This window comes from Ptiloglossa arizonensis, chromosome 6 (genome assembly GCF_051014685.1).
Source record: "Ptiloglossa arizonensis isolate GNS036 chromosome 6, iyPtiAriz1_principal, whole genome shotgun sequence".
Taxonomy (NCBI): Eukaryota; Metazoa; Arthropoda; class Insecta; order Hymenoptera; family Colletidae; genus Ptiloglossa; species Ptiloglossa arizonensis.
In genome coordinates this window covers 23,931,898-23,955,107 of record NC_135053.1, presented here as the reverse complement: position 1 = coordinate 23,955,107, position 23,210 = coordinate 23,931,898, and the positions used below count along the sequence as shown (strand labels likewise).

The following is a 23,210-nucleotide window of genomic DNA, read 5'->3' as shown; positions in this document are numbered from 1 at the left end:
TGCTCTCTCTACCTTCGCCGCGGTGGTATTATTTATCGTTCGTAGACTTCGGGTGGACGGTGGTCTCGCGGGAACGATCCGGATCGCGATCACGATCTTCCACGCGACGCAAACGTTGCGGCGACGAGCAGACGACGCTCTCGTCGGTAAAACTTTCGTCAATTTGCGTGACTCGTACGCGCGCGTTCGACGACGAACCGCGCGCTTACGTAGCGGTTACGAAACAATTACCCCGCGAACCGAGTATCGTCTTCGGGTAGAAATTCAACCAGGAAAAAACCTCTCCGCGGACAATTTTGCGGGCAATTTCGCAACGTCGATCCGCTAATACCTTGATTGTACGCCGCGGGAAGCGCAACTTATCGTTTCGATGCACGACACACGAACGACCCGCGAGATTCTTACCGCGGATTTGAAGAAAAATATATTCGAAAGTCGCCGCGCCGGGAACGCTCGTTGCCTCGAAACGTTCACCGCAATGGTCGATTTCGAACAGACGACGGGAATAATTGCAATCTCGTTGCTAACGTGCATCGATTTTCGTAAGTACTCGATCGGTCGTTCCACGGTGTAAATTATTGTCGGAGCGGAACCGAAGAAAATATCGTTCGCCGAACGTTATCCCTCTCTCCACCCATCGACCGGAATTCGAGGCTCGTGACTCTGTCGGATCGACTCCGAATCAACGTTCGAGATCCGTGTCTGTGTCCGAATCTTCGTTGGCTCGTCGTCGATGCGATTTTTTCAACGTTTACGTGTTTCAGATATCCGTGCACCGCGAGACTCTCTCGAAGTATCGCGCGCGGATAGACGGTGTCGACCGCCACGGGCCACAATGTATCCGTTACGGGTGTTTTTACAAACGCGGTATTCGTCGGGGAATCGAGCGTTGAATTTACGAGGAAAGTCGAGACAATAAAAGGGAGCACAGCTGCAACGAAGTTGCCCCGGTAAGAGGGAAACAAGGAGCTCGATCCACGCTGGATGGCGTAAAGTAACGGTCCACCGGTCAAGGCTCGCCAAGGCCTTTTATCGCTCTTGTCGACCAGACGGCCACGTTACACTTTGCCGCGTTACACAATTTTCGTTTCTTCGATTCCCCTGCCGCGATCGTTCGTCTCCGTTTTCCTCTAATACGCGCGTTTACGTTTCACGAACGCCTACCTCCTCTCCGTACGTCCGTACGTGTTTCACCGTATACGAACAAGCTCGGGCTCGCGTCGACCTCTTAAACGCGTTACATCACGCTGATTTACCAGCCGATGGTTTCTTCGTGCCACACGAAAGCGGAAGTGAAATTATAATCGCGACACGGATGCTGAACCGACTCCGATTCGGTCTTCTGTACGTTGTTGTTTGTTGTTCCCCGTCACCGATGCTTTACGACCGAACAACGGACGCACCGGTGAATTATTTATGAAAACTACCGGCGGTAACTAGCCTCGGTTCTTGGCCGCGAATCTTTCGTCGCTTGGCTATCGAGTTCCTCCGTTTTTCGCGCGACACGATCGGAGGACGAGCTCGTACGACCGTTCTCGCTTGGCGAGAACAAAGAAATTCGGTGCAGCTGACATTTAAGAACAATGCGATGCCTCGAGTGAAAGGCAACGGCGATGGAAAAAAAACGCTTTCGAAAATCTCACGGTATCGGGTACCGGCCAGACCGAACGGAACGCGGGGACAACTCGAACGATTTCGAAAATAACCACCGTACGAATTCCTCGCGTTACCGAATCGATTCGTACCGCGATTGGGAAATTCACGGAGATCGTCGAACGAGTCGAGTCGTCTTCGAGATACACTCACGGTCACGGTCGTCGCGTCCAGATGGGTTTCTCCAGTGCCCTCGAAATATCTCGATCCATATTTTAACCCGATGACGCGACGCGAACAACGTTTCCAATACGATCGCGAATCGCGCGATTCGCGGCGACTTCTCCGGTTGAAATCTGCGCAGATTCCGCGGACGAATTCGTCATCGGAGCGTGTTGCATAATTATTTCTTTCGTCGGTCGATCCGCGGAACAAAGAACGCTTAGCTGTCCTCGTCTAACGCGCGGCGAGCGAATCGACGAGTCAAGGTCCCGTCGGGTTAGATCCGATCGAAATGTATTTACGACGGTTCCTTGCCCCCTCGCGGGGACCTGACATTGAAGGATAGCTCCCCGCTTGAATTATACTAACGTCCGCGACGATAAAACAACCAATGAGAACCGATCCTCTTTTCCTATCCACCAAAGTACTTAGGCGCTCCTATAAACGCTTCGTGCGCAAGAAGCTCCGGGAGCTTCTGGTCGCGCAAGAAAGGAGCGAAGAGGAAACGAGCCTCGCGGGATGTATAAGACGAGCCATCTACGGTTCCGCGAGGAGGAATGCGATAACTAGTCGTCCTCCTTGCGACTCGCCGGCTCGGTCTTTTTCATTTATTCGAAGACAATACGATGCCGGGACTCGCCGGACTCGCGGATGAGTAGCGATTCGTTGAACGGTTCGGGACCGGGAAGACCGAACGACGGAAACGCCTTCTTCGACGAACACGAGCTTCCAATGATTTATGGATCATTGAAATCGGAGATAAACGTCGTGATTTATTAAATCACCGGTTTAACGGTTGTCGCGGGATGATTTACGTACGAGGTATCGTTCTTTGGGTCCTCCGATGGAACGAAATTTTCAACTCGCTGAGAAACTTATCGAAAATCTACTCGACGGACATCTTTGGTAAATAGAAATTGTATTCGTAGAACGCAAAGGATAAACAACTGGTCGATCGTTTCTGGTCTCTCGTATCGATTCGATCGAAAGTCGCGCGTTCGATCGTTTCGTATCGATGATCGCGGAACGTTAACGCGACGAGTACTCGCGCGCTATTTCGCGTGCAACGTAACGTGAAAACGAAACTCCGTAACTGGCTTCGAGCGTCTCGTCGCTTTAATACAGCGATCTTGAACCAGGAAGAGAACTCATCCGCCTACGAGGATCGGGCGGACTCGTAACGAGAACGAATCTCGATAAGCATTGTTACGAAAGCGAACTCGAAACAGGTGTTCGAGAGGCTGCCACCGACGGAAAACTACGATAGTTTCCAGCGTAGGCGGAGGCTGGACTTTTTCAACGAAACTTTAACGTTCAATCCGTGCGTAATACGGATCACCGTATCGCGCGTTTGTTTTTTCTTTTTTTTTCTGGCAACGACCCGTTTCAATCTTTGAACGTATCTCTCGATGCGCGTACATCTATACCGCTCGTTTCGATAGCCGGCTCGATAAATTTCAACGGTTTCGGGAACGAGATGGTACACGCATTAGCGCGCATTGAAATCTCCCGAGCGGTCATTGATGTCACTTTCGCCCGTTATGTTCGTACTTTCCTCGTACCGTGACCGCTGGCGTGAATTTTCTCGCCGTACGATTTGCAGTTTACTTCACGGTGCGCTTTGAAGATTCCATTTCTCGATCGTCGATAATCGTCGAAAATTAAAGTCGTTTTAGAAATCCACCGTCACGGAGTTGGCGAATTCTCTAAACGGCCTCGAGTCTCTTGTCGGCGACAAAATACTCTTTTCACCGCGTCGTGGGAACCAACGATGCCAGAAGACGTATCAGCCGGTATCGAGAACCTGTATTCCCGACACGAATACCTACTAAGGACGAGCAATTTTTTATAATAGTTTGACGGAGTTTTCGAACAACGGAATTATTTTCTTCTTTATTTCGTAACGGGCAATTATCTATGTTGAAAACAGGCGCGACACCGGTCTCCGCTGTTTTCACAAGATGCCGCGAGAAAAAAAAGAAAAAAAGTTTGATCAGTCTGGCGAATCAAGTGTTTCCCATTGCGCAGTTGCGGCATAAGCGATTCCGTGCATACAATGCTCGCCATATCTCGAAATCATCTTCACCGATATTAATGCCGCGGATAAGAGGATTCCGAAGGAAAAAAAAAAAGAAAAATTACCGATTCGACGTAATTTCCTTCGCATCGTTAAACGCAACGCTCTCGGCACCGTGAAAAATGCAAACGCGTACCGCGATCGCGGAAGTACGCGTTGCGGTGTACGTATTTACACGAATATAGCGGATCGATTAACATCGATCGTTTTGTTAATTGATCGCGTTGCGAAGAGGATCGCCGATTCGAACGTTGAAGATTGCGCTCGCTCCGTGGTGGATCGCGTGGGAAACGGAATATCCGATTGTTCGGATCGCCAACGAGTTTGCGCCACGTAACGAACGATTCCTCGATCAACGTCGAGAAGGTAAATTAGTCGTTGACAGCCGTCGAGATTTTTCGAGGAAGACTTTGATCGAAATGTGTACGTTATTTACTCGGAATGCTCTCGGTGATTACGAGGATCGTGTAAATTCGCAATGTTTGCGTCTACCGAAATTGTACGTTGCGGTCGCAACGACTCGACGTAGACGAGTACACTCCGCTCGAGGATAAGTGTCGTCGATATTAGCCAGCCGGTAGAATTTTAAACAACTCGGACTATAATTAACTCGGAATATATTATAATCTATTCCGTGGAGTACAATCGCCTCGTAGATTTGAATATCGCTTTGGAAGTAATCGATCAACGTTCGAACATCTCCGGTGTCCCCTCGAGCGTCTTCCATTAAATTGTTAAACGCTAGCGATCGATCGTTGGTTTTCCTCCCGATGAGATTCTTGGATTATCTTGGAACACAATCGGACGTCGATCCGTCGATATTTTTCCTCTCGTTCCCGCGTCGTCGAGCGACGCATTCCTCTCCGTGTCCAGACCATGAAAATAATTAAGCCGACTGGCGTATCGACCAGTGTTTAGATAAGCGTTATACATACCGATGAGTTTGATTGACAGTGACACAGTTACGTACAACCTTGTATCTCTAACCGAGGTGCGAGAACTGCGTCGATTATGCGTGGAAGGTGCTCGCGGCGGCTATTGCGTGTGTCACCTTAGCGGTCGGATTCGTGCCAAAGATCCGACTTGCACCACATTTCTCGTCACCGATCGTACAGAAACAACGTTACCGCGGCTAGCTGCCGCGTGTCGTTAATTTTATCGCGACGGGAAACATTCGAGGATGATTTACGAGCTCGGGGGGGTTTAAAAGCCATTGGAACCGCGAACGGTAACGATGAATTTCGTCGATAACCGCGAAGATAGCCGTACGCGCCACGCTCGAGTACGTATTCCTGTTCCATCGTTGGCGAATGTCTTCCTATTTGTTTTGCCGCGTAACGGCCGAATAAACGGCGCAAGCAAGGTCGAATCGCGGGTCGATCGACTGGTTCGTCGATATTCATAGGCTGACTCACGAAACTCGTCGCTACATTCGACTTTCGGATCCCGGCGAGACTCGTCGTTGCGAAGAAATCGACGTGACGCTCGTCGAACGAGATCGACAATATTTACAACGGTTTCGTGACTTCGCTGGACAATCGTTCATGGAACTCGAACGAAAGTAGCCGTTGGCCGGAGGGCAATAAAACCGTAAAAGAAAAAAAAAAGAAAAACAAGGAGAATAAAGACGCGCGCTACGATGAGCGATTTATGATTCATTGTTACGCATTATCTCGCGGCACGAAGCTATTTTGCAAGAGCCGTTTCGCGCGCGTTTCAGCCGTTTCGAAGTGGCTGCGGCCGTCTCCGTTTCTTTACGAGGGCAGACTTTTCCTGCGACCTCGTTTCGTATCTGTCGATCGAATGAAAATCGGCTCGGCTCTTTTCGAAAACCTTTCCAGCATATTGATCGGGGCGCGCGCGCTCGACCAAGGGTCTCTCCTTCACCTTTCCAAGAGATATCATCATCAAGGCAACAAATTGTAATTGATTCCTCGCTCTAAGCAAGATAATACCAATGCGGGCAACAAGGACGCGAGGCAACAAAACGTTGCATAACTAACGCCGGTCACGCTTCACGAGCGATGCTCCGCGTTCGTCCTCTCGTTGGCGAACTTCTCGCTCGCTTCCTTGGTACCGACGCTTCCGTGGACGTAAAATTGGCACCTCGTCAAAAGCATTTCAATTTTCGCACGAGGTATTCCGCGACGGGCTTCCGGGCCTCGCGTTTCGAGGAAACGAGCTGCGATCGCGAGCGTGCGCGTCAACTCGAACGACCGATTACCTTCCCACCTATCCTATGGAATTTTTTTAAGTATTTTTTATTTTTCAATTTTACAAGAATTTTTCAATTCGACGAACCTCGAGCACAATTGACGAAGACGCTCGAAACTTTCTCGTTTTTATATTTTTCGTAATATCTCGCGAACAGGAGCGGACCCGTCCGCTGGTAAAATGAACCACCAGGTCGAGAAAAGATTCTCGTCGGAACGAATTGAAACATCTTCCCCGAATTTCACGGTGATCGTTCGACGGTAGGTACAGGGTCCGAGGGCCCCGATGCGTATTTGCATCCGAATAGGCAGGAGAAAATAGCGTTTTGGGGCGGACGTAGCGCGAGGACGAGTTACAATCGAGGAACCCGTTCTCTCTTCCGCGAAGGAGCTGTTTGAAAAAAAAATTTCCATTGGTCCTTGATCGGGCCGCAGAAGAGCATGCGTACGCGGGTTAAACGACACGGTACAGGGACGAGGAGCAGTGGCGAAATAATCGTTTTATTGCCAGATGTGTGACGGGCATTCGGCACCGCTCGTTTACTAATTAAAATGTGGAGCCATTCTCGCGTGCATAGCGTGACCGGGGTCCCTGTCGTTTTTCTGTTTCTTGGCATTGAAAAGCCGGCAGCATCCGCCCTGGGATCCGTGTGCGCGCGAACGACCTTTTCGCGGACACAATCGAATACAACGTGAAAATAAATTCTATCGACCGGATCTCTCGCGTACTTTAGATACGCAGAAACGCTTTCGTACCGTCTGCGTTGCGAATATTTTCAGAGAACCGTTGTTATCGGTTCTCTCCGATTACGATCCTCGGACGAGAATATTCCTACAGAACGGAGAAAGTTATCGGTACACTTTTTCGAGCAAACGCCGGCACGGAACGGGGAAAGTTATCGATTTTTGCGCAAATATCGCCACGACAGATTACCCGAAAATTACCGTATTCCTCTATCGTCCTTCGTTCGTTTATTTCGAGAATTTACTCGAACGATTTAATAAAAACGATACGAGTTCTGTTTACTCGGAGTTTTTCACGGGCTCGGTATTATTCCGTCGAACAACCTGAAAACACGAAGCCGGTCGGAGGTGTGTATTTAAATTAGAGTCGCGAGATCTTTTCAAACATTTTCGCAAGTGGTACCGAGCACTTTAAACCAGCCAGTCTACATTGTTTCCTTATTGTCGCAACTAATACACGAGTCCTGCCAATATTGGACAGAAACACGTACGGCATATACGAGTCCTCATTAGAGAGTGCAAAGGAACACCTGCGAACAATAGCGTGTCAAAACAATTAAGCCGCGTTTTCATCGATAAAACTTGGGAATTTTTTTTCTCGCTGATTTTGCACGCTTCCATGGAAGGTTGTTCACTGAAAAAGCGAAACAAAAGCTCACGACTCTGGGAAATAATCTTTTCATTGGATTATGTAACGAGCAGGTGTCTCGCGAAAGATTAATAGTAACGGATAGTCGGACGGAGGACGGATTTGCATTTGCGACTTGGTAAAAACGTTGGACGCGGAGTTGTCGTTTCCATGCTTTTGCAACCGTTTTGGAATTGAAACGAAGATCGAAAGGCGCTGTTCGAGACTTCGGCGCGTAGACGGTGTTCATTGGAGAACGTCTTTTGCTACTTTTGCCGTACAGTATCTATAATTCTAAAAAAGACACGTTGTAATTCGTCGAAACCTAAAGTTGCAACAGCGTCGCCATTGCGTAAAGGAGCTCGTGGCCCGCTATATCTACTCCAAGACGATTAAAATCTTTCGGCCGCTGTAGCGATATTTTTCAGGAGAGTACATTCTACGACAAATCTTCCTAACTTGAATTGCGTGCAATAATGATTCTAAATTCACGTTTAAAAAAAAAAAAGAATACTTCGATTAGTACAGGTGCGTTCGTTAAGTTCGTCCAAAACACGAAAGTAAGAAACGACGAGTGTACAGGCCCCGGGGCAGGCGTCTCGTTTACTAAGGTCGGTACTGGACAAGAGTCTCGAAGAGTGCCAGGTGATCGGTAGGTCGGTGCTGGTCGAGATGCGAATAGGCATCGCGAAACCCTGGTACTCCGTTCGACGAACGACCACAGAGTCCTCGAGCCGACAGACAAATTGGCGACAAGATCGATCGAAGATCGTCCGGATGACAGACTGGGTCACCTCAGGTTTCTAGGCGATTCGATAGCGACACGGCCGGTTCGCCGGTGTCGTTTCGCGTCGCGCGACTTCACGAACGCGCACACGCACGCGTGGATCTCGCGCGTGTGCACGCGTGTTCGTGTACACGCGTTTACGTGCGTCGAGTCGGAACGCGCGCGACCGCGCTTAGTACCCGCAGCAGTCCGCGGAAGACAAGAGAGGTGAACGAAATGTGTGTCATACGCTCGTGGTGTGCAGCGCGGCGAGTCGCTCATTGTCATTCGCCGTGGTGCCAATGCAACTACGTTCGTGCAGCCGTGCATGCAGGCCCGTGGAATAAACGAAGACGGCGAGACGACGTTAAACCCGCGATAGGCGCATTCGTCGGTCGCGACACACGCTCCCGAACGTGACCAATCGGTAGCGTCGTTTCGGCGCGACGCAGACCACCGATGCGCCCCGATGCAACACGGACGAAACCGTTCCCGGCTTTTTGCATTCTCGTGAGACGCTCCTGATCGGCCAATTTGAGAGACAATGGCCTAGTTACCGCGCGACGGTCGCGGCTCCTCCACGGTCACTGATTGAGGAAAGTCGCCGCTTTTGGACGCTCGATTCTCACTTTTGGCTCTTACCGCTCGAGCACTGTTTCTTTTTTTTTCTCAATTTTTGTCTTTGTACGACGAGTTTCGAATATTCGGACATCGGACCACGTTCCTCTCGAAACTGAATCGAACGAGCCCTCGAAGCTCCCGAGAGACCATTTCCGATACAATTCGTGCCATCGGGGCTAGGCTCTCTCTTCCCGCATCGCGTCGAATCGTAATCGATAAATTCGAATGGAGAAAAACGACTCGGTGAAAAACTCGGGGCACCCTCGAACTCGTCCGATTACGCTACATCGATACATCCGTGCGTAGTTTTAAACGTTTCGGCAACCTTGAAATAACTTTCACACCTTTGGCCAGCGACCTTTCTTCTTGGGCGTTCGACCGTCTCGATCTTTCGCGAGTCAATTTTTTTTTTTTAGGAATTCTACGTAATTGTCGAAAAGCAGAACGAGCGTGTCCGGACACAGTGTTATTAAGGAGTGTATACTATCGTACGGTTGTTAGAAACTTTGTGCGCGTTTCGAAACGAAAACGGAACTTCTCGCACGCGGATACCCATACACGCAGAGAGGAAAGCACGGTGTAAAACTAGAAGTCGCGTTCGACGTGTTTCCCAACGGGGAAAGTGGCCTTGAACGGTCGGTCGATTTTGTTCCGACTATAGAAATTTCCGTGCGCTATTTACAAATTTCCTATCGGGGGCAGAGATTGGCAAAACTCTCGAACGAACGAGAAAAGGTTCGGAAAGTGACTCGTGTGTGATTTCAATACGCTATATTTCGATTCGAATCGGTAAACGTGAGTGATCTTCCGACGAATTGAAAAATAGATCGCGTAAATGTAATTCGAGCAAATCTTATCGTCCATCGGAGTACGATTATCTCCGAAACGGTACAAGACCGGCGTAAATGATCATTTTAACGATTTCTTAACGTTCGATCGTCTTATTTTATCCATCTCCGTTGGGGGCCCGTCGTAACGTCTTCGCCCACCGACGAGCATTATACCGACGAAGGAGAGGATCGATAAAATACTCGAGCATTGTGGCATTTAACGTACGCCCGAGACGAGTCGCCGAGCACTGTACGTGCATATATTGGGTCACGTTTCGGCTAATTAACGAACGTGAATCACCGCTTCCGAGAAGCTGTCCGCGTTCGTGTTACATCGCGAACACGAGCGTTTCAACTGTCGCGATCGGGAGTAAAATTATTTTCCAAGTTCCCCGGACTGTATTTGCTCGCGATTACGCGCGATCACGAGCTGGTATTTAATACCTGTCCGCGTTGTTTCCTCGAGCGGAGTTTGTCATCGTTTACGCGAACGTAATAGCCGTGAAATGTCTCTCGATCCTGTGTTTATCGTTTAACTTTGAATCCTTAACGCGTCGACAGTCGGCGCGCGAACGCGGAAAAAGTTTCATCGAATATTCTTGCGTTTTCCGTCCGATATATTTCAAACTCTTACACGCCCCTCGACGTGGCGTTCCACGCGCGGAACGAAACGAACGCTCGAAGTTAACCGGGACGAGCTGGAAGAAAACCGCGGTATCGCGCGAGCGATTCGAAATCATCGATCGTTGGTGGATTTCACTTTTCCGCGAACTTGGTACCGAATATCATCCGAATGCTTTATCTCGGTCAGTCTTCCCCGCACCGTGAAACCGTTGTTGCTTTCACGCGTGCGATTCGCTGCCGCGGCGCTTCCGTTCACGCGCCGGGTCTATTTAGCGCGCGTGATCGGCGCAACGGTTACGCGTGACCGTGTACAGGTGTGCGTTATCGTCGATGTACGGTCCGCGAGCGGCTCGTAAAAGTTGCGGAGACCGGTCGCGAGACGCGCGGAGGATCCTCCGCGCGATTCTTCCGCCGCGAGATTTACGCTCGAGCACCGCCCCTGACCGTATCGATCGGAAATCGACTCGAGGATCTTAGCGAGCATCGGTAGGAGATCGCGCGCATGCACGCACGCTCGCTGGATTCCATTCGGTGGATTATTATTATTCCCTGTGGGTAAAACCGGGCGGTATTTTCTATTCCTGGATAGTCGATAGGTATTTATAGTATCGTTCTGGACTCTCTCGGGTATTTATAGACTCTCGGTTCGTGTTGTCCTCTTTGGGCAGCGAGTCCGGTAGGCGGATAGGAAAGCTGGTATGAACAGCTCCGGAAGACTCGCGAGGAGAAAAAGAAGCGATCTCACGGGGCGCATGCCGTTCGCATCTCGAGCGGCGCGAAACGAGGCTTCTGCGAACGAGTGCCGCGCAAGCAAAACTGGAAGAGGCATCGTCTCCGGTGGGTAACTGGTACGAGCGTCCTCCCCGCCTCTCCCCTGGCGTAACTTTGCGCCCTTCTCGCTCCTCCCGTGGACGATCGTCGACACCGGTGGGCGGACGCGTACGATCGGATGGAACACGTGTAATACGCGCATACAGAGAAACAAAAGGTAAAATGGCACAACCTTGAGATACACCGGCAGAAGTCGTCCTGGCCGCGCTCGGTTGCGCTCGCTCCACGGTACCGGCGATCTATCGCAGAAAACGATTTAACGGGGCTCTCGCCCGTGTAAACAAGCACGCGCGATCGGTGCCACGATTCGCGACGAACCCGCTGCTATTCGAACGCGTGTACAGAAACGCGCCAGAGCGACGTTTCGTCGAAGCGTTCGTCGTTTTCGTAAATTGCGCTCGTTTCTCGGTACGCGACTAGGTAAACGCGAGCGATATTCCTCGGTAAATTGCGCTCGACCGCCGACCAATTTTTTCCCCGACGCGCGTAATCCTCGGAGATCGCCGTCGCGAAAGATTTTCTATTCCTGGACGCTCCTCGGGTATTTATAGATCGACGTCGTACGTCTCTGGACGGTCTGCGCGAGCACACGGCGTCGTAACGAGCCCAGGAAAGCGAGATCTTACGCGAAAGCCGTTTTAAGGCCGTTTTCATAGCGCGGCGCCCGCAGACCACGGGAGAGAGAAACCGAGATCGGCGAGGATCCACCGACGCGGCGCGCAAAGGTCGTGGAAATGTCAACAAACGAGCTTCGGCAAGGCCGTTGCGAATCGCGCGCGCGCGATTATGCGTTTTCGCGAACAATCGCGCCGCGCCGTTGGACATTGTAACGCGCGAACGCACCGAGCGCGCCGATCGTTTCGTAAAACGTTCGTCGTTCGTTCGCGATTAACGCGCGCACGATTATCGATGCGTAGCCCGCGAATCAAATTGTACCTCTCTCGTTTCCCGACGGCGCGTGTCCGCGAACGCGAGTAAATCGAGATTCGAACGTTGGATTTCCGTTCTTCGAATCGCTTTATTTTTTTTTTTTTATTCTCGATATCGCGTCGAAAGGATACCGGAGTTTTTCGCGCGGTGTATACGCACGAACTCGACCAAAGACCGTAATCGGAGAAGGTAGAACGTTCCACGGTACGTTTTATCGAACGAACGGGTACTCGAGCACGGGTGTCCCAGTTAACGTCGCGCGGGTACTAGACAACGTTGAGAAAAGTGTGAAAACCCGCTTTGTTAGCATCGATTCGCGAAATCGAAAGAAAAACGTACGACGCTGTTCGAAAACTCGATCGCTCTCGGATCGTGCGTTGCGTCGATTCAGCGTTTAAATTGTTCGCTCTTTCGGCGAACGTTACCGTTATTCGTTCGCGACCTTTTTACGCCGTCGGTTTTGAGATAACGATCGACACCGTCACGAACGTAGCTACGTTTCGAGCGTTTCGGTCACGCGGTACACGGTGCTCCCGCCAAACCCGTTAACGGAAAAGCGTTCGACGATCGAGTTCGCGTCCACGGGGATAGAAAGATCGGGACGCGAGAGCGGCCGAGAAGGTCGTTCGAATCTACCGGCAAAGATGCAATTATGGATTGCGCGGCGAGAAAATGCCAACGATCCTTTTCCATTTATTTTATTCCAAAAGATTTCGACGCAACGACGATGCATCGACGGGAATCGATCTCGCCCAATTCCAGAAGACGTTCTTCCAAGAATTTACCGAGCGTCGTGCAACGTACGGTTGGAGATAATTTCGCGGGATCGGTCGTCTCGCTGTTAAATTCGCTTCGAAAGGATAATTTCCTCGTCGTCGCGGGATTTCCCAATCCCTCGAAATCCCTCCGACGTCCTCGAGCACGACCGATGCGAGACTTTCGTCCTCGCGGAGATGTTCCCAGAGCTCGCGCGGGAAAAACGTTCCACGGTCTCGGCGCGCGATTGAAATTCTATGGTTTTGTTTACCCTTCTTTCGACACCAGATACGCACGGATTCGTTCTCGGAAACCGTGGAAACGTGCACGCGCGTTACTCGTTCGTGTTATCGTGCCTCTCTCCGTGCACCGTGTCTTCTTTTATTCGCTTCGTCGCCAACGCTCGGTTTGCGTTTCGATACCGTTCAACGTATTCTATTTAATCAAGTGATTCCGGCCGTCTGTTGTCCCGTTCCCGGAATTTCTGTTCGATTCGTCGCCACAACGAGCAGACGAACCCGTCTTGGTCCGCGCGGTCTCGCCGCGCGCGCGAATCGACGATTTACACAAGTATCATTGTATAACATTTAGTTTAGCGCGTTACGCTCCGCTCAGGCATCGATGTCGTGCGTCATCCGAGGAAAGTTGTGCAACGAATCTCGACGTTTTTCCCGGGCGTGTTCGTGGACGTTTGTCGAAACGAGACGAGAATCGATCGGAGGAGCGACGAGTATCGACGATGGTGTAGAACCGTTTAAAAGGGTATAATATTCTAGTTCGCGGCTATTATCGAACGCCTCAAAGTTTACATTACCGTGGTCGGTCGATGTATCTACATAGGTAATATAGCTGCACGGTGCGCGAACGCAGTACACGTACGTAATGGTAATTCGCTCGCATTGAAATACTATCGTGCCGTTTCGACGTAAGCGACAACTGGAACGAAAATCCCGTGGCGTTATTCCACGTAACGCGCGCGTCGTTACGGCTAAAATCAATGTATCGACGACCTTATTTCCTTAAAACGTACGAGCAAGCGTTGACCGAGCACCATTTCTGTGCTAGCGGGTTTTACGTGCTCCGCTACTGTGATTCACGTAACCGTACGCTCCGAGGGGAAAAAAAATCAGGACAATTTCTGCCTCGGCGCGGTACGCGGACCCGTTTCGTTAGAATCCGAGCGATTCGTAGGAAACTCCGGCGGAAAAAAAAAAAACGAGACCATCGGGGATCGTGGAAAAGTCGTAATTTCGTTGGAAATTTGCCCGCGTACGCGGAATCCTCGCCCAAGGGCTCGGTCGCACCTCCCTCGGCGCTGTCGGTCTCCGAATCGAGAGCGCGGCACATGGAGTCGAAAGTTAAACGTTGCACAACGATCGCGGTGCCCGCGGTAGCGCAATATCTTCGTCTTACATGGCACGCCGGCTATGTAAACCGTCTAGAAGCGCGCCGCTCCAGTATCTCCTGGAACGCGCGTAACGCGCGCGCCGCTCGAAACGTTGCCCGGCCACCAACGATTTCTCGACGATCGTACTTTACGCGACGTTTCGTTGTTTTCGTTCGAGACGAGTCGCGAGACGACCGCCCCGGTTATTGTGAAATTGATCCGCCGCGAGGAAAGTGAGAGCGCGCGCGTTCGAACCTCCGCGCCACGAGAGGACGACGATCATCCTCGACGTCGTGGTTTCCCACCGTTACAGCGCTCGAGCGAAACAACGAGAGATAACGTCGACCAGAAGGGACCAGACGCGAGACAGCGTCGAGACCGGAAACAAAAGACCGCTCGAAAAACACAACTCGACCGATGGTGAACTTGTTGCTAAGGCCCCGTGGCCGCGCGGGATACTCCCGCGCCGAATCCGTCGCTGACTCGCGCGACGTTCAACGAACGAGAAACGAGAATCGACGGCGCGGGAAATAGGGAACGTAAATAAATATCTTTGGGACTCACTTGACCAGGATCCTCCAGAAACAGCCGAAGCTGGAGCCGTTTGGCACTTCGCTCGCGTACGATATAGTCATTTCCTGCCTGACCGGGTGTAAACCGTCGTTCCACGCGCGTTTCTATCCGCCTCCTCGTTTTTTTTCGGTTTCCACCGCCGCCGCCGCCGCCGCCGCCACCACCGCCGCCTCCGCCGCCGCCGCCGCCGCCGCCGCCTCCTCCTCTTCTTATCGTTCGGTTTACTCGGTACCTCGCACCGTGCAGTTGGTGTTTCCGGTGGAGAAGCTGCACACTCGCGCACATGCGGCGCGCGGGCCGCTGATTTTGTCTCCGATCCTTGATGATCGAGGCTCGGATTACCGGGTTCTAGATCGGATGGATCGCGCTCGGCTTACCATCGGGAAACTCTCCAACACCCGTGTAGACGGAACCAGCTGACCGGACCGACCGACTGTCTGCTGACTGAGCTCCACTGACAGACGACAGGACCAACAGAGAACGGGGCCCAGCTGCCACCTCCACCTGGGCCTCAGTGCCGTTCCCACCTACGCGGTAACCCTGCCCCTGCGCGACGGACGCCTTCCACGGGAGCCAAGCGCCCGCGAGAATCGCGACTTACTTTTTTCACGATCGTCGTTCCTTTCGGTTCGAAACACGTCGAATATCGTACCGTTCGGTTCGAGCACGTCGGCCATTATCGTTACCGGTTCGCGCGCACCTAACGCCACCGGTAATTTCAATTACGACATCCGAGTATTTTTCCAGATTCCTCCCGAGTTGTCCTCCTCTTTCGAAACAGCTCGTTCCTTCGTACGTTCGTTCGCCGGACGCGGCGGGGGTTCCTCGACATTTAGATTTCCACGTGGAAATTTTTCTAGTCGTTTCTTTTTTCGTTCGGCTCGCCGATGCAATCACGCTCTCGCGCAAATATTTCCTTCGCTGAACGCGCGTACGCTCGGAGGCGCGGCGTGCTCCCAAGACCGCGCGCGTCCGCGTATCGATTCGAGAAAACGTTCGCGGCGTTATGACACGGGTCGCGAATTCTTTAAAAATCAATGACTCGCGCCTCGCCTTTCAAATGGGATCTGTTCGCGTGGCGAGTAAAAGGAGAGCGTTTACGACGCGGTGTTTCTCGCTCTTTGCCGATCGTACGGTAAAGAAACGATCAACGATTTCCACGCGCGAAATATCTCGTTGCGTATCGGCGTCGATATCTTTCGTCGATCTTTCAACGCGTTCCGCGTGGTCTTAATTTCCCCCGAAATTCTCGAGTACGCACGGAATATCTCTCGATCGATCGTTTTCCAGCGAGAATCGAACCGCCTCCTCGATGGCGATCGTTTCTCGGAAGACGAGCACCATTGTTACGGCACTGTCGGCGTTCGAATGCCGTAACACCGCGGCTATCGCCTTACCCGACGATTCCAAAGCGACATCTCGTGGCCGATCTCCGCACTGTTCTCTCACCTTGCCGCGGCCTAGCCTCCGGCGGAATTGCGACCTTCTGGTACCATCCACCGGTCACCTTTCGCCTTTTTTACGCGCACCCGCGAGGGAGACGCACCCGTCGACGTAACGTTCCGACACGCCCGCGACATTGCGACGCTCGAGACGCGAAATCGTTGCGAAACGACACGCGCGAATACTTTCGGTGAAAATTTCGAAAAATTAACCGCGCCTCGATAAAAGGATCCGCGAAACCCTCGTTCTCGCGACCGATCTCGATTTCGAAACTCGAGCACGCGCGCTCGCCGATAGACATCGCTTCCACGCGTCCAAGCATGCGCGAAACGCGATATTTTACGAAGCACGATTCGACAAATTTCTTTCTCGCGAGACGCGGAGAGAACATTTTTATATCTTGTACTCGATGTTGCGTTTCTAAGAATCTCCTCGTTCGTTGATGTTACTATAATCGAATCGAATTTTTGCGCGTCTCTGGTCTCAGAGGCCTTGAACTCATTTCGAGGAGCGCGACACGTCGATTCGGCGACGATCGAGGAGAAAATTTCGCATCGACGTCGATTAGTTTTAATTTATCGCTCCCGAGAATTGTTACCTTACCGACGCGCGTGTCTCGAGAATTCGAAACTTCGGTTTCGAGGACGGTCGACGACGGTTTGTTCCTTTAACCCCTGAGAGAGTAAACCAGAACCGCTGCTTGGATCCGTGCCGCGTACAAAAGACGTTAACGAGGGGTTAATAGCCAGGTGGTTGGAAAATGCGTAGACTCTCGACGTTCAAGCGCGTCATTTACGACCTCGCTGTGTTTCTTCCATCAGGTGTACGACCAAGGCCGTCTCGAACACCCTTCGTCGAGGCCGAGCGCGATAGTTTCGAAGCGTTTGAATTTCTAAAACCCGGGAACGACTCGGTTGCAAAATCCAAAGCTCTCGGAACTGCGGATCATAGATTGGAAAAGAAAACGAGACGATATCCTTCGAGCTCCTTTCGAAAGAAAAAAAAAGAAAAAAAACCACGAGGATAGCTTTCCGCGCGGACGATAATGTAGGCCGTCTGGGAAAAATTCCTTCGAAACTGTTCGGAAGATCACGAGATAGGTCATTGACGTCATCGACTCGTCGAAACCAGCATCTGCGTGATTCACAGGTGAAAAGAAAAAGAGTCTACCAGTCGCGCGCGGCTTCGTCATCGCACGTGTTCGCCTCGTGCATCGAGGCGAGCTTCGAAACGACCGTAACCATTAATTCGAGGAAGTTGCCGCAACGTTTCTTCGTTGGGACAATCGAGCTAGGCGTAACGAGGATAGACAAAGCGTAACTAAAACAAGTGGCGCGCGGCGTTTAAGAATCGCACGACACGATGTATATTTAACGTCACTTTCTACAAGGGCAACACGGAACGCGCGAGATCGGTCACGATTTTATCACGATGTCCTTCTGCACGTTGTGCACGGTATTCGCCGAATTCTTGAACAATTTCTTCTCGTACTCGGTGATGCGCATCCGCAGGATGTTGGTGATACCGTTCTCCCCGATGGAACAGGGCAGGGACAAATAAATCTCGTGGGAAACTTCGTGGTGACCCTGGGAGCAACGTTCGTTTGTGTTTTACGGTCCGGGTTACCAAGATCGCGATATCTCGTAGAGCGTGGAATTCCTGTTAATTCACTGCGCAGGATTTTCTCGGCCGGCATAAATTTCGACCGGCTGTAAATTCAGCCACCTCGATCGGTACGCGTCGCGAAATTCCTACGCAGTTCGGACCGACCGCGAACAACGATACCGGCTCAGCGCGCGGAAACTCGAAAACGATGCTATCGATGTGTTTCGTACTTGAATCAAAGTTGAGACCGGTATAACCCTTTGGGAGTTGTCCAGTATTGCGCGCACGATGTCCGCGACCGCGAGACCGACCGCCGTGTTGGTGTAGCCCTTCAAACATCGCACGATGCCTCCCCTGAAAAATCACCAGTGAACCACTCGTCTTCTTCTCGGCGAACGTTACGTTCGTTGATCGGACCAACGTTTGCCTACAACGATTCACCAAACTTGCAACGATCCGCTAGCAAACGAGACTCACAGCTTGACGACTTCTTTGGAGATCTCGTACCACTTCTCCTCGTCGGTTTCTAGCCCGATATTCGGCAATATGTCGCGAAACTGTACGCCCGCGATGTTCACTCCGGACCAGAGTGGAACTAGGAAAGGTGCAACCGTTTAAACGGACACGTAACGGGTTCGTTGGCTTTCTCCACCGGAGGAATTGTGCAAAAAAGAGAATAGATCGAGAGAGTCTTCCGAGCTTCTCGACCCTCGCTGATCGAGCTCCGGGTTCGTTTCGACCCGCGAACGTTACGAACGCGAAACGATTATACTCGGGTTCCGGTCGAAACGAACTCGTAGCTCAACGTTCCATGGTCATCGATTACCGAAAACTAACCCTGACTGTCCCCGTGCTCGCCGATAATGTAACCGTGAATCGAGCTGGCTGCTATTCCCAGACGATCGCCGATCAGGTAACGAAACCTCGCCGAGTCGAGATGAGTTCCACTTCCGATAACTCGACAGACCGGTAATCCGCTCACTTTCCACGTTACCCACGACAAAATGTCAACTGAAAGTAAAAGTTCCTTTTTTATACAAGCGGCTCGGGATTGTTCGCGAACGACAATTCCTCCGTCCGTTGATCCCATTCTATTCCCGTTAAACGCGTCTTCGAACGCGAAACGGAACCTGGGTTACTGACGATCACGAACACCGCGTTCGGGCTGTAGCCGACCAGGGTCGGTATTATGTTCTTCAGTATCTCCACGTTACGTTGCACCAAGTCGAGCCGAGATTCGTCCTTTATTTGACGCACCCCCGACGCTATGATCACCACTTTCGAGTTGCTCGAGATGCAGAAGTCTGAAACAACGATCGCGCTCAGTGTCCGTCCCTCTGCCTCGTTTATTTTCTACGATTTTTGATTTAAGAAACCGAATAAATTCCGTACGCTTCACGAACGTTCGTTCTCCGACGATCGAAGCGGTCTTTTACGGTCGTGCTCGAACCGTTTCGAATAGAAGACGATCGGAATTTCGTACAAACGACGAACAAGTAAACACTTCTCGTAACACCGATCGACGGTATCAGTTCGAGCGGGTACGACTCGCGAGGTACGTGCAACAGGTAATTGTCCGACGTGACGCGTTAAAAGGCGATTAGGATTTCGTCCGTGTCTCCGTTTGGAATTTCTCGGTCGTACGAGGTCGTCTCGCGTAGATTTTCAACCCTGAAACGAGTGTTCGTTACCTGTGCCGTAATCGATGCGTGGATCGCCCATGAAGACCGATCCGTGGTTAAAATCCATTCCCTCTCCCTCCAGTTTCTTCGGGAAGGCGTCGACGATCGCGAGGTGCGCGCCGATTCTCTGGGACGGGGTAAGAAAAATGACGCGATGATGCGACCATCGTGGAAGCTTCAATTCGCGTGTACGGAAAATCACGTCACCGGTTCGTGGCGCGTTCCCGCGACTATTCGTACATTGCACGCGTAGTCGCGCGATTCGGCTTTCCACGTGCGCAAGACACACGCGCGAACTTTCACTCGGTCACATGCACATGCTCGTTGCTCGAACTCGCGGGTACGACTTCGTTGGTCGAAGACGAGGTAAGGAGTCGTTGTTTCACCTGAAATAGAATCGCGTTCGCGCAAGCCACGCCGACCATGCCGGCTCCGACGATCGTCACCTTGTGACAGCAGTCCTTCACCGGGTCCGAAGTTTTGCACAGCAGCTCTTCCTTCAAGCACATCGGTCTGAAACGCAAACGTTCCGTTTCACTGACACGACGAATCTGAAGCCTTATTCCGACGCTGTGTCTCGCGATCACGCGTACGTTGGTTTCCGTCGCGCACGAAATGTTCCTCCTTCGGATCGGAACGAGATGTTCTGATGGTAATCGTGTCGGTTACGGACACCTTGCGTCGATTACGAGCTCCTTCGTGCATTCTGTACGGATTCTCCGTTTCGTGAATTCTTTAGCGTTGTTCGCGCTTCGGACAATTGTCGAAACGACGAGAAAAGTCGGTGAAAGGTACGACAGATGCATCTGGACACACGCATCTACACACTGGAGCATCGCGCTCGAGAGATATCGTTGACTTTACACTGTCGAACGTGAAGCACGTGTGTCGGTAGTGCCAAGAAGAAGAATACTTCCTATTAACCGATGCGGGTCTTTTCTTTGCGGAAGAATCGTAATCGGTCGATTCACCTTTCGCGGAAAGGAATTAACCGATGGTAAACCGTCCAACGATCGTCTTTCGTCTTTTTACAATGTAAATTAGATTACGGAGTAGATCTCGGTGGTTCGTCAATATCGAGTCGTTGAGAATTATTTACATCCTCTTTTAAAGATCTCGATCGTACGGTTCCAGCTTTCGAACGTCACCAATTCCACGTAAACGTCCGAAAATTCTGAGATCGCTCGGTTCGTCTGATCAAAGTTGAATCCGAATCTACTTTGCTGGAGAACGACGGACCGACGTTGCCCACTTTCTTCGTTCTATCGACGGTCTACTTTCTCCATTTTCAGAACACGAGGAGACTTGGAAAACTTTTCGAAAATTCAAGTTGAATTCGTTCCTTCCGCATAACATCTTTCACCTGTCGATATCCTATCGCAAAAATTGCGACAGACAGGAAAGAATGAACAGTTCATTTTTAATCTCGCGCAATATTCGTCTGTGCATATATAGTAAACGCTAAGTAAGAATCCTCGAGGGAACATTTCATACGCGACAACCCGACGTATCATCGTTGCTGAAAAATTGAGCGATTAGCGAACCGAACGATTAACCAAGCATTGTGTCTCACCCCGAATACACAAAGTAGTAGAGTGCTTACACGAAACTGACCGCTCTCTGAAAATCGGATCCAACTGTCGCGTCTTTGCCAAAGTCCGCCGACACGAATTTCTTTGTCCCGATCTTGGCGAAGACCTCTGACAAAATTGTTGGCGGATAAGCGCGCCCAGGAAGGCTCGTGCAAAAGCACTTTCTTGACGTCAGACGTGTTGTACATTTTATAAACGACGAAATCGACAACATACACGAGGATAAAATCATTGCTCCCGTTACTCGATGATTTTGCAAATCGCGACCGTTCTCGCGAGAAATGTCACATCGCATACGGTCGACCGACGCTTGACAGAAAGGAAGGCGCTGGCAATCATAACCCGTTTAGAGATCCGCCATAGAATCGACTCGCCAATTGTCAAACAATCCATGGTTACTGGTGTCGAACGGTACAGGACGCACAACCCGGTATAACATTTTCGAAAATTACATACACGTTCGCTACAATGAACGACCACACATTGCAACACCAAATTCTCGAGATTATCCATACCACGCATTACTCGACGCGCAACACTCTTTTGACCAATTTAAGTAATAATTGTCAACAACTTTTAACCTACTTCGTAGCAAAGGTTTGTCGAAAATTATGCGTTTACGTGTCTTGGTTTTGAAAATGAATTCCGAGTACAGTAATTTCATTGCTTTAATCACAATTTCCCTTTCTCGTTGCATCTCAAAATAAGTGTACATATTAGGCGTCTTGGGTTAGCGATGCATTACCAACGTGAAAAAATAACAGATTACTATTTTTTACATCATTAATAGTTTCGTAAAATGACTGTAAATTTGTTAAAAATTATCCCTCTTTAATGCGGTTTCGTTTGCTTTAATTGAAAATGATTATACTTTTCGAGCTGGTAAACAATGAATTGAAATTATAGAAGGGCTATAAACGATAAGAATTAAAACTAAGTTTATTCTTAGTTACATCATTGAAAATGATTGAAATTTGAATCTGTATCAGACCTTTACGCAGCGTCCAAGCATCAGCAACAACAGGCTGAATAAAACATTGTCTAGCCTAAATATGCCGATGTACACTAGAATCGAACTAGATTTATGGTAAATTCTACGAGAAAGATCGCAGCTGTTCGCTCATATGATTTTGTGTGTAGTTAATCAGTAAAAACAGTATCAACAAAATTGAATTGTTTCACTCGCGTTGTTTAAATCTACAATTAAAGGTGTATTAATATCAGATGAGACACGCATAGAAAGTAACTTCGTTACTTTGTATCTGTGTGTCGTGTAATATCAATACATGGTGTTTTTTCACTCGCTCGAAGTTCAAACAGAATTCAGTAACTAACAATGGGGGTATAAACATTCAGTTCGCGGCACAGGACAGAATAAACTTGCATTGAGAAACGTGCGAGTGTGAAAGTAAGTTAGCATTATTTTCCTATCATTTATTCGTTTCTAGTCATTCCTAATACACTCGTTACTTCCTATTGGTGTTTCGTCTAATGTTAATACACTTTTAGTTATATATTTAATCAAAGCGTGTGAAACAATTAAATCTTTTTGGAGCTTTTTCCCTCGTTCGAATTTCAAGCGAAATTCAGTGACTTACAGTAGTAAATGTTATTTAATCATTACTAATGCATTAGTTACTTTCTATCTGTGATTCGTCCAATATTGATACGCGTTTAATTATAAATTAATTAACGCGAGTGGAAGAATTAAATCGTTTCAGTGAATATTCCTCTCTCGAAGTTGAAACGGAATACAGTGACTTACAGTGGAAGGTCGCCATTGTATACGCGACAGCTGACAGGATCAGACGTGTCGAGAGACTCGCGAGTCTGGAGGTACGTGAGCATTAGTTTTCCAATATTTAATAGTGTCTAATCAATCCTAATACCTTCGTTACTTCCTATTGGTGTTTCGTGTAACATTAATACACTTTTAGTTATTAATTTATTAACGTATGAGAGACGCACGAGTCTGGAGGTACGTGAGCATTGGTTTTCCAATATTTAATAGTGTCTAATCAATCCTAATACCTTCGTTACTTCCTATTGGTGTTTCGTGTAACATTAATACACTTTTAGTTATTAATTTATTA

The 23,210-nt window shown here is 49.9% G+C and overlaps 2 protein-coding genes and 1 long non-coding RNA gene across 4 annotated transcripts in view; all 3 read right to left on the bottom strand.

Moving 5' to 3' along the window:
- Best2 (bestrophin family protein) overlaps positions 1–14,938 on the bottom strand; it is a 48,684-nt gene extending 33,746 nt beyond the window's left edge. The window contains exon 1 of the mRNA XM_076314219.1: positions 14,787–14,938. Within this exon, the coding sequence (XP_076170334.1) occupies positions 14,787–14,857 (71 nt within the window). The 5' untranslated portion in view covers positions 14,858–14,938. The remainder of the gene's footprint in view (positions 1–14,786) is intronic.
- On the bottom strand, positions 3,918–4,992 carry LOC143148515 (uncharacterized). 2 transcript variants are annotated; one of them, XR_012992499.1, is made up of 2 exons: positions 4,863–4,992; positions 3,918–4,787 (listed from the first exon to the last, which is right to left on the bottom strand). It is a non-coding gene; the product is annotated as an uncharacterized LOC143148515 (long non-coding RNA). The 2 variants fall into 2 exon arrangements; XR_012992500.1 differs by having other exon boundaries at positions 4,866–4,907.
- Positions 14,939–16,657: 1,719 nt separating the features above from the next.
- LOC143148414 (L-lactate dehydrogenase C chain) lies at positions 16,658–21,349 on the bottom strand. Its single transcript, XM_076314718.1, has 11 exons — positions 21,129–21,349; positions 21,020–21,044; positions 20,625–20,748; positions 20,400–20,549; positions 19,912–20,171; positions 19,535–19,652; positions 18,974–19,147; positions 18,681–18,854; positions 18,321–18,438; positions 18,074–18,197; positions 16,658–17,824 (listed from the first exon to the last, which is right to left on the bottom strand). The coding sequence occupies exons 1-11, from the start codon at positions 21,347–21,349 to the stop codon at positions 17,654–17,656; spliced, it is 1,659 nt and encodes a 552-aa protein (XP_076170833.1). The 3' UTR covers positions 16,658–17,653.
- Positions 21,350–23,210: the final 1,861 nt, after the last annotated feature.

What these genes read in the sequence shown, in the direction of transcription:
- LOC143148414 (XM_076314718.1), bottom strand. Translation starts at nt 21,349, where the DNA reads ATGATTTTATCCTCGTGTATGTTGTCGATTTCGTCGTTTATAAAATGT. An exon ending in TACCGACACACGTGCTTCAC is followed by an intron (nt 20,172 to 20,399) that starts GTTCGACAGTGT and finishes GATTACCATCAG; the next exon opens with AACATCTCGTTCCGATCCGA. An exon ending in CGAGCACGGGGACAGTCAGG is followed by an intron (nt 18,439 to 18,680) that starts GTTAGTTTTCGG and finishes CACCTTTCCTAG; the next exon opens with TTCCACTCTGGTCCGGAGTG.